The 9,308-nt window shown below is 31.7% G+C and overlaps 2 protein-coding genes across 3 annotated transcripts; both read right to left on the reverse strand.

The window, feature by feature from the left end:
• Nucleotides 1–1,757: 1,757 nt before the first annotated feature.
• Nucleotides 1,758–3,592, reverse strand: LOC145034808 (small ribosomal subunit protein uS3z-like). 2 transcript variants are annotated; one of them, XM_078983325.1, is made up of 8 exons: nt 3,484–3,499; nt 3,305–3,372; nt 3,058–3,140; nt 2,828–2,975; nt 2,576–2,747; nt 2,439–2,493; nt 2,247–2,378; nt 1,758–2,139 (listed from the first exon to the last, which is right to left on the reverse strand). In XM_078983325.1, the coding sequence occupies exons 3-8, from the start codon at nt 3,085–3,087 to the stop codon at nt 1,933–1,935; spliced, it is 744 nt and encodes a 247-aa protein (XP_078839451.1). In that variant the 5' UTR covers nt 3,088–3,140; nt 3,305–3,372; nt 3,484–3,499; the 3' UTR covers nt 1,758–1,932. The 2 variants fall into 2 exon arrangements, with proteins under 2 accessions (XP_078839451.1, XP_078839450.1); XM_078983324.1 differs by lacking the exon at nt 3,305–3,372 and having other exon boundaries at nt 3,484–3,592.
• Nucleotides 3,593–6,142: 2,550 nt separating this feature from the next.
• Nucleotides 6,143–8,570, reverse strand: LOC145035269 (protein EARLY FLOWERING 3-like). The gene is made up of 5 exons (XM_078983842.1): nt 8,342–8,570; nt 7,599–8,266; nt 7,156–7,207; nt 6,635–7,055; nt 6,143–6,545 (listed from the first exon to the last, which is right to left on the reverse strand). Exons 1-5 carry the CDS (start codon nt 8,558–8,560, stop codon nt 6,145–6,147), a joined length of 1,761 nt encoding a protein of 586 aa, XP_078839968.1. The 5' UTR covers nt 8,561–8,570; the 3' UTR covers nt 6,143–6,144.
• Nucleotides 8,571–9,308: the final 738 nt, after the last annotated feature.

The raw sequence follows: 9,308 nt of genomic DNA on the forward strand, positions 1-9,308 counted from the left end.
TGATTTTCGATGCTCACGATTGGTTCCTTGGTTAATTATAGTTCTCTTATATATATATATATATATATATATATATATATATATATATATATATATATATGTGTGTGTGTGTGTGTGTGTGTGTGTGTGTGTTCAGGTTCATTTGAAATCATTCTAATTTTGTGAGACCGTGAAACCAAATCTAAAAATAATTTAAAAATGCAAAATAAATGGAAAAAATTCAAAAAAAAAATTTTAAAATATTATTTTTGGAACTTGAATTAACTAAAAAAAAATTAAAAACAAATCCCGTTTTTTTTTAAAAAATACGTGAAATATTCTAATAGAATATATTACACTGTACATATTCTAAAAAGTAATTTTAAAATGCAAAAAAAAAAAAAAAAAAAAAAAAAAAAAAAAAAGGAAAAGGAAAAATCTAAAAATTCTTTTTTTTGAATATTATTTTCGAAACTTGAATTAACCAAAAAAAATAAAAAATAAAAAATAAAAAAAAAATCGTTTTTTTTTAAAATACGTGAAATATTCTAATAGAATATTACATTGTACATATTATAAAAAATATTTTTAAAATTCAAAATAAATGGAAAAATCCAAATATTTTTTTTTAAATATTATTTTCGGCACTTGAATTAACTAAAAATAATAATAAAAAAATACGTCTCACGGTCTCACAAAATTAGAACATAACCCTATATATATACTAGCCGTTTACCCGCGCCACGTGACGGATATGATAATGGTGGTTGAATGTTGAAAGATGAACTAAACCCTAGAAATGAAAACGTCAGCGATATATATCCAAGATTTATGAACAGAAATTGCGAGATTTGGGGAAATACGGAGAAACCGGGTCAAAATAGCCTAAGAATAGGGAATAAGAAATTTGACATTTTCAAGTGTTGACCATATGTATTCTACTGTTTTTGTAATGCATAAATTGATTGTACAAATACATTGTATGTTTGTACGACTTAAAATTCAGCATTTGACCAAAAATGATTTATAAGGTATTTAAGATATATATATATATATATATATATATATATATATATATATATATATATATATATATATATATATATATATATATATATATATATATATATATATATATTAGAGTATTAATATTATAAATCTGTACAGAATTTATATCGTAAAAGCAAAAAAACTTGTAAAAATGACACAAATTAACAGATTAATTTCACAAAATTTAAGATCATAAATTCACATTACATCGTAATTCCTAACATGCTAACAAATTAACTAATAACCCATATTCAAAAACACATTTTAGTGAAACTTATCACGTAATTAATTGCCAATTTCACAATAATTAGACAAAATTGAAAACCCATGACTAAAAACGTCTACTCAGACAAACTAAAATGGTTCCACCGGTTTGCTTCCAAATTTGATAAAAACACAAATTGGTCCAAATATGCACAACATCAAAGAAATAAACCAAAACAGAAAGAGCGATGAAGAATGAAAACAACGGCTTTTTTACTTTCTAATTAGGTTTTATATATGGTTTATTGGGTATCTGGGTTTATTATAACCAAAAATTGGGCTAATTATATCAATAACAATAATAATATAGAAGTAACCCATTATAGATGAAACTGGAATAGCGGATACTTCAGCGCTGATTGAGTTAGCCCATTATAGGTCATGCATAGGTCTTCTGTTCACCTCCACCTAGAGCCGAAGGCTATACCCATATATGCATTAGTAATCACTTAATCACAATACACTAGAAAGTAAAAAGGTCATATTTGAAGAAGAGTACAAAATTTTGAATAGACATGAGAATTCCATCAACCTCAAAACATATGAAAACTAGAAAGAAAAATTATCTTAGCAAAAGTTTCAGATACTGTCTGTATCTGCTCAAACATACAACTATCATCTCTCTCATTTCATGCTGCTTTAAACACCAACAGGAACAGACATTGGAATAGGCTCATCAGCAATCACAAGTGGTGGCCTGTATTCCTCCACCTCTTTTGGTGGATGGACAACAACATCATCCTTAGGCATGTGAATTATAACATTATCAGGTAAAGGTGTCTTTGGCCCAAGCTTTCCAGTAGGATCCCAGTCAAGCATGATCTTCACTTTGATACCAAGAACACCCTGTCAACAACACAAACACAATAATTACTACAACTTATTTAATGGTATCTACTATGTAACGTATATGACAAATCACAAGGGTATCCATGTCTTTTGCAGTCTCTTACCTGTCTCAAAAGCACGTGTCTTACTGCAGAGTCAATGTATTCCTTCACAGGTTGACCAGATGACACCATGTATCCATCTTTGAACTTCATTGATTTCGCACGCTGAGCCCTAAGTTTCCCACTCACAATCACCTGAAAGTGGTCGATTGTGTTAAAACTGAAACTATTAAACTAACAAAAAAGTTTACTTACCTCACAACCCTTTGCCCCATTTTCCATCACAAATCTCAGAACACCATAGCAAGCCCTGAAAACAGTTGAATTAGCTTATGAGAAACAGAGATGAAGCATAAGTGGAAGAAGTTTGAAACTTTATAATGTGCACAAACCTGCGGACAGCAAGGCCTCCAAGAAGCTTGTAACGCAATGATTCAGCCTGGGCAATGGCACAAAGCCCTCTGTTGTTAACTCTTTCAGCATAAAGCTCCACACTGTTTTCTGGGAACTTGAATCGCTTCTGAACAAGTGAGGTCAACTCCCTTATTCTTCTTCCTTTCTCGCCTGAAAAATTAGGTTCACTAAGCATATATGGATCCTGTAAATGTGCAAATAGATTAAAAGTAATGTGATTACAACTTTACCAAGAACGTTTTGAGTACGAGTGGCTCTGATGATGATCTCTGTGCGCATTGGGGTAACCCTAACCTCAACACCAGAGTAACCATCCTCTGCAAGTTCCCTTGTTAGGACCTCATTCAGTTCAGCAAAGAACACACCATCAGCTACAAACTGGTTTACGAAAACAGATCACTCAAAAATCTACGAAAAATATATACAAATTCAACTTCTGACAGTGATTAATGAGAGCTACCTTTCGCTTTTTGCTCAATTGGGTTGCCATTTTCGTTGGTAGTGTAAATGGGATGAAGAAAACTCAGGTCTCCTTGCAAAATCCTGTTGAAAATACAAATTACAATGAATTTACGGTTAAAAACTTAGGGTTTACTAATGTATTCATCAGATTGACGCCTACCTACGTAGGTACAAATCTAATTTAGTTTCTATCGATTTGTAGGGTAAATCAAGCTTCCACTATAAAGGAAGGTAATTTTGTATACCTATGTGTAGCACTAGTTCATTGGGTAATTTTACAGAAAACTTGGCTTTCACCTAAACGTAATGTAATCTTCACTACCAGCAAAAATTAATCAAATCAGAATAAGAAACAATAAAGGAAGCGAAACCTGAAAAACCTAGATCGGAGAGAAAAATGACACAAGGAACACAAAATACTCACCACAATCGCTGTTCTGCTGCTGCTGCTGGCGACGTCGCATCGAGAATGCAATTACATTGATGAAACGCTTATATAATTAGGGTATTCAATGGAACAGGCTTTAAGCCCAAACTGAAGTGGGCTCCTATTTTCGAACCCATTTGGAAAAATAGAAATTTTATTTTTCTATCAGTTTTTTTTTCTTAATTAACTTTTTTACTTGATAATCGTTACTTGAAAATCATAACTTTGGTTTCGGATGCTTTTTTTCTTAACCTATGTAAAAGTAGATAACTTAACACTCTTATATATAATACTAAAATTAGATGTATAACGTGGCGTTGTGTGAAAATAAAATTGTTTGGTTATATTTACATCTAATCTAATCTAATAAATAAATAAATAGACAAATAAATCTAATAAATAAATAGACAAATAAGGTGTCGTTCGTTTTTCGAAGCAAAAATGTTTGAAGTCTACAGACCACCTTTACAACCCTATGTAGCATAAGAGAATAACCAAATGGCTGCAACGTATTATAAAAGGTTTGTTTGTTTTTTAACCTCTGCAGACTACTGCAATAATTTAAATTAAGACGTAAAGAGGTTTGAAGCAAATTGTCAAGTGTTGCGTGTATGTTGCGTGGCGCAACAATAAATTGTTAGAAGATGTTTTTTAGAAAAAACAAACATAACCTAAATCTTGATACATTACACATCTTCGAAGCATATCATCTAAATAGCGTTTGTATTAATCGTTCACAAGCTTCAGTAAGACCTATTTAGGATTAGGATTTGGATTTCAAAACCCATGATACACCATATTATACTTTCTTCTTTCAATCATGGAGGATCACACACACACAAACTCTCTCTCTCTCTCTCTATATATATATATATATATATGTGTGTGTGTGTGTGTGTGTGTTTGTGTGTGTAATGAAATTGATATATTAGTTTTTATGATGATTCATTTCCTAACACGAAAACACCTAAATATGATTTAGGCATAACGACTTAATGAGATAACAGACTATCTTATCATTTTAAAAATAAAATCTAACTAAAAGTTTTCAGAAGGTAACAAACTTTTATTTTTATTTGTAAATGTCCATTGTAGTTTGGGAAACCCTACCATTCCATGTTAAAATGGGTAGAAAAAAACTATCTAAATCGTTTTAAAAATACAATCGTACTAAACTTTTTTAAAATGTAACAAACTTTTATTTTTATTTTTAAATAACCATCGTAGTCAATGTTACAATGGTTTTTAAAAACAAAAATATAAGTTTGTTATTTAGACAATGTTTATTTAGTTGAATATTAATTTAAAAAAAAAATTAAGATAATTTGTTATCTATTTATGTCATAAACTAGAGGTGATTATCCGTTCAAATCCATTGAATATCAATGGAACCAATTCAAATTCAGTTATTCTTTGGATGTTAAATTTGACGGCAGATCCAGTACCATTCGTTATATGCAATTGAACCAATCCAATTATATATTGGATTGGATTGGTTTTATCCATTATTCAATCAACTCTGATACAATTTTTATATAATAACATTCAAATATGATTATGATAAGTAAAACTAAAACCATACACAATTGACAATTCTAAATAAGACTAGTAAATGATACTTCAATTTAAATGACCAAAGTTCAAAGTTCGATCAAAATATTGTAGAAAAAGTCATTTAACTTTTGAAGTTCAATTGGATGGTGAATGGATATCTATTAAATAATATTAGTTAGATATTACGATTGGATGATAATTAATTATTTATTGGATGATAATATTGAATATCCAGTTTGGTGAACGTGAGATTGGTTTGATTACCGATTGGATTTTATTGAATTATCAAAAATTGATCTAGTCCACTTGGATTTTAAAATTTTGAAACATATCCAGTAAAATTGTGATTAGATATCCAATATAGTCGATGTTTGTAACTAAATTGATTTGTTCGAATTGGATTGGTATCTTAAACCCAATAAGAATTGAAAGCGTTTCAAAGATTTATCACCATAAAAATATAATTAAATATTATAATTTTGATCTCGCAAAACTAATTATATTTTAGAATTTACCACCATATAAAGATAGTCATACCTAACACACAAAATATTGGAGATTCTCTTCGAGAATTTGCTTCATATCTAAAACTTTTCGTTGTCTGATATTGGATTGCAGAATCGATAGCACGTAAAAAGTTACTGATTTATATATATATATATATATATATATATATATATATATATATATATATATATATATATATATATATATATATATATATATCAATTGTCAACTCATATACATAATGGAACCAAGTTTATAAGTCGTTGACCAATCATGTTTCAAATTAACAAAACTATACAAAAAAATAAAAATGTTATACAATAACATTCTACAAACCATTTTGCATACAATCATGTATTCATCTATTTTCCCAATTACATTGATTGTAAAATGTCATAACTCATTAACTAACCTAAAACAAATGACACATAACATTCATCGCTATTATTTAACCTCTATCACCTCGCGTAATATAACATTTAACATGTATCATTTATATATATGTAACTCCAAAACTGCATTGAAAACATGTACTACATCCAAAGAAAAAGCACAACATCCAACCATCCAAATTCGAAAACCACTTTAAACCGGATCCTATCTCTTTCTCTCATCCTGTATAGACTGAAAAATGCGGGCCACCGACTCATTCGCCAACTGTGCATTACGAGGTACAACTCTTATAACACGACTCCCCTCCCCCTCAACTGTTGGAGAACACATGAGGAAAAAAGGAAGGACATATGGTTTTTCTAATCTATCACTTGAAAAACTACTTGCATTACTCACTTGTACCTCACTATTATTGTTGCACGCATCTACTGACTTGTACCTTGTTTGGGGGTGGTTCATATTCATATCCTCACCACCATATCCAAATGTGTTAATTTCTGTCATGCCATAAGGCGGGAAGTAACCATGGGCCGGTGGAGGAACGAACCCGGTAGGCCATTGGTAATGAGGCTGTTGTGGAACCCCATGGTTGACCATGTTTTGACCTGATATCAACATATATGTCCATATATTTTAGATTTTTTTTTTAATAAAAAGTAAAGATAAGATTTTTTTTTTATAAATACATAGTTACCAAACATGGGTGGTGGTGCTCCAGGGTAATAAGGTTTGTAAATAAGTCCTTCAGAGGGGGACATAACGGGAATTAGCCATTGATGTCCAGGTGGATGATGTTGATGAGTCAGGCCCCACGGACACATTCTTGGGTCAGATGGTGGTAACGATTGGTACCCTGAAAACATGGCCCTGGGTCCACTGTTGTTTTGGACAAAAGAAAGAGATGTTTGTATGTGCGTCTTCTCAAAATCATTTTCAGCTGAGAATTCCCTCGTGTCCTCCTTTGGGTTTTCATGGTAATCTTTGATGTTTGGTATTATGTGTGTGGATGATTTCAGGACAAAGTCTACAGGAATTGGAGAAACTTTTTGTGGTTTTCCTATGAATGCTTCATCTTCGACCATTGGTTGAGGTAATCCTGCAATTAGTTTCTGAACCTATTGGCATTATATTATATGGTTAACTTTCTGACCAAAAGTCAAAACCCTCAACACTGTTAAATTGCTAATGTATGCGTATATGATCGTATGTATGTACCTTTATCAACCTATGTAGCTCAAACAGTTGAACAACAAATAATCTTTGTTGGCTGCAAATACCACACAATACAAAAAAGCAAAACTCAATAGATGAATGTAATTCAAATTCCATCTTGAAAGGTATTTTGACATGTTTATACGATATCCATGATTTTTCTGTAAATGTAATTTAACAATACATGTGTATATAATATATATATATATATATATATATATATATATATATATATATATATATATATATATATATATATATATATTCAAATCTTTAACGTCAAGATAAAGGGATACTTTTTTTCCATTGTTTCATATGTACATGTAGAACCTTAACATGTCCAGTACATCAAAGAGAAAACAAACAAAACCTAGATGATCTTATTTTCCGAAGATCCAAATAACAAACAAGAATAGGGAAAGGGAAAGAAAAAGAAAAGCACTTACTTGACTATAGCTCTTCTTGCCTTCCAAAAATGTTTCTGGCCAATAACTCCAACAACATCATCGGGAGAAATATCAACTCCAGATACATAATCAACCATTGAAGTCTCAGAGACAACATCACCATTAATAAGATCATTAGGAATTCTCAACACTTCTTGTTGAACATCCCTTATGGGCAACAATGAATTCCCATATCCCACAGTCCTAATAGTCTCAATTAAGACACTATTATTATTGTCTGCTTCCCGTGAATTCCCATTACGTTGTAATCTGATAGAATTATTTAAAGCATTTTTGTGATCAAAACTTGAAGAACCATTTGCTTCCTTTAATTGAATTGGTTTGGATGATTGATTTAAGGCGGCTTTGGGTAGGTCTTGAGAGTTATTTCTTTGGATGTTTGTGAAACGACATGAAAAGGCTGAACTGGATGGGGAGAGGCCTTCATTGTTTTTGTTTTGATGATTCCCATTACAATCAGGGTTTATTCCAGATTGTTGAACAAAGATAGGGACCCTAAAGTCATCATCTTCTTGTTTCTTTTTCTGCTCTCGTTGCACAAGTTGATTGTTTGAGTCAGAATACCGATTCATGTTAATTTTATCAGCTACATGTGGCAAAGGAGTTTGATAAAGTGGGAAAAACGAACCCCTTCCACTCATTTCACCCTACAATCATGCAATAATCACTTAGATTAGACTATTAAAGAGATGTTATAAGTTATGGAGTTATTTTTAACTCACTTGGGAAGAAGATGATGGTGGCAGAGGATAATTGACGGTTGAAGTGGGTTTAAATGGAAACAATTCGCCACCGCTAAGCCTTTGTGAGGGTATAGTAAGTTGTTCATATAAAGCCATCTTGTTCCTCGGAGGAGCTCGTGGTCCTCCTTTTTCGGTATCATTTACATGGAGTCTTGGAAACATGGGGCCCTTATTGTTCTCATCTACCCCCCTCTTCATCTTCCTCTTCACCCTTTGAGAATTCAACAATATAAGATCAAAAAAACCATGAAAAGATCAGCTAATTAGCATCATCTGCTCTTATCTACTTCTTTTGTGTCGAGAAGTCAAAAACAGGTGGTATGCAACTCGAAAAATTGATACTAGTTTCAAATTTTCTTGCAGAAATATTTGTCAGTTGAATCGGTCTTTTTATAAGCAGTGTAACAAACACGATAAAGTTTGTGTAAATTTTGCATTGAAATGCTAATCGGTTTTGAATTTGACATTTACCACATTTGATATGAAGAAATCATTGCAATTTGAGAAAATCAGTTACCTTAATTCTTAGAACCCTAGAAAGATGGTCATCTTCGACTTTTTTTCCCCCAATTCGAGTAAACGCCAACTTAAAACCAACCCGAATTATTCGACAAAAAAGGAAGCAAAGCAAACCTACTTATGGGAAGCAGAATCTTCAATGCCCAATATGGAGAAATCAGGTTTTACCCCAAAATCAAGAAATTCGGATCATACCTAATAATAGAAATAGTGATAGTTGATCAAAGCAGACATGATGCCAAAAACAAGGGATGAATATTGACCTTGTAAATCAAGAAGGTGGGAGGGTATGGGTTATGGATTTTTCAATTGTTTGCTGAGGAAAGCATAAAATTCTAGAGACAAGAAAGGAAGCAAAGCAAACCCACTTATGGGAAGCAGAATCTTCAATGCCCAATATGGCGAAATCAGGTTTTACCCCAAAATC

The sequence above is a fragment of the Lactuca saligna genome, chromosome 3 (assembly GCF_052625555.1).
Source record: "Lactuca saligna cultivar CGN05327 chromosome 3, ASM5262555v1, whole genome shotgun sequence".
Classification (NCBI taxonomy): Eukaryota; Viridiplantae; Streptophyta; class Magnoliopsida; order Asterales; family Asteraceae; genus Lactuca; species Lactuca saligna.

What these genes read in the sequence shown, in the direction of transcription:
- LOC145034808 (XM_078983324.1), bottom strand. Translation starts at nt 3,087, where the DNA reads ATGGCAACCCAATTGAGCAAAAAGCGAAAG. An exon ending in ATGGGGCAAAGGGTTGTGAG is followed by an intron (nt 2,379 to 2,438) that starts GTAAGTAAACTT and finishes GACCACTTTCAG; the next exon opens with GTGATTGTGAGTGGGAAACT. An exon ending in GACACGTGCTTTTGAGACAG is followed by an intron (nt 2,140 to 2,246) that starts GTAAGAGACTGC and finishes TGTTGTTGACAG; the next exon opens with GGTGTTCTTGGTATCAAAGT.
- LOC145035269 (XM_078983842.1), bottom strand. Translation starts at nt 8,560, where the DNA reads ATGAAGAGGGGGGTAGATGAGAACAATAAGGGCCCCATGTTTCCAAGA. An exon ending in CACCATCATCTTCTTCCCAA is followed by an intron (nt 8,267 to 8,341) that starts GTGAGTTAAAAA and finishes GCATGATTGTAG; the next exon opens with GGTGAAATGAGTGGAAGGGG. An exon ending in GCAAGAAGAGCTATAGTCAA is followed by an intron (nt 7,208 to 7,598) that starts GTAAGTGCTTTT and finishes TGGTATTTGCAG; the next exon opens with CCAACAAAGATTATTTGTTG.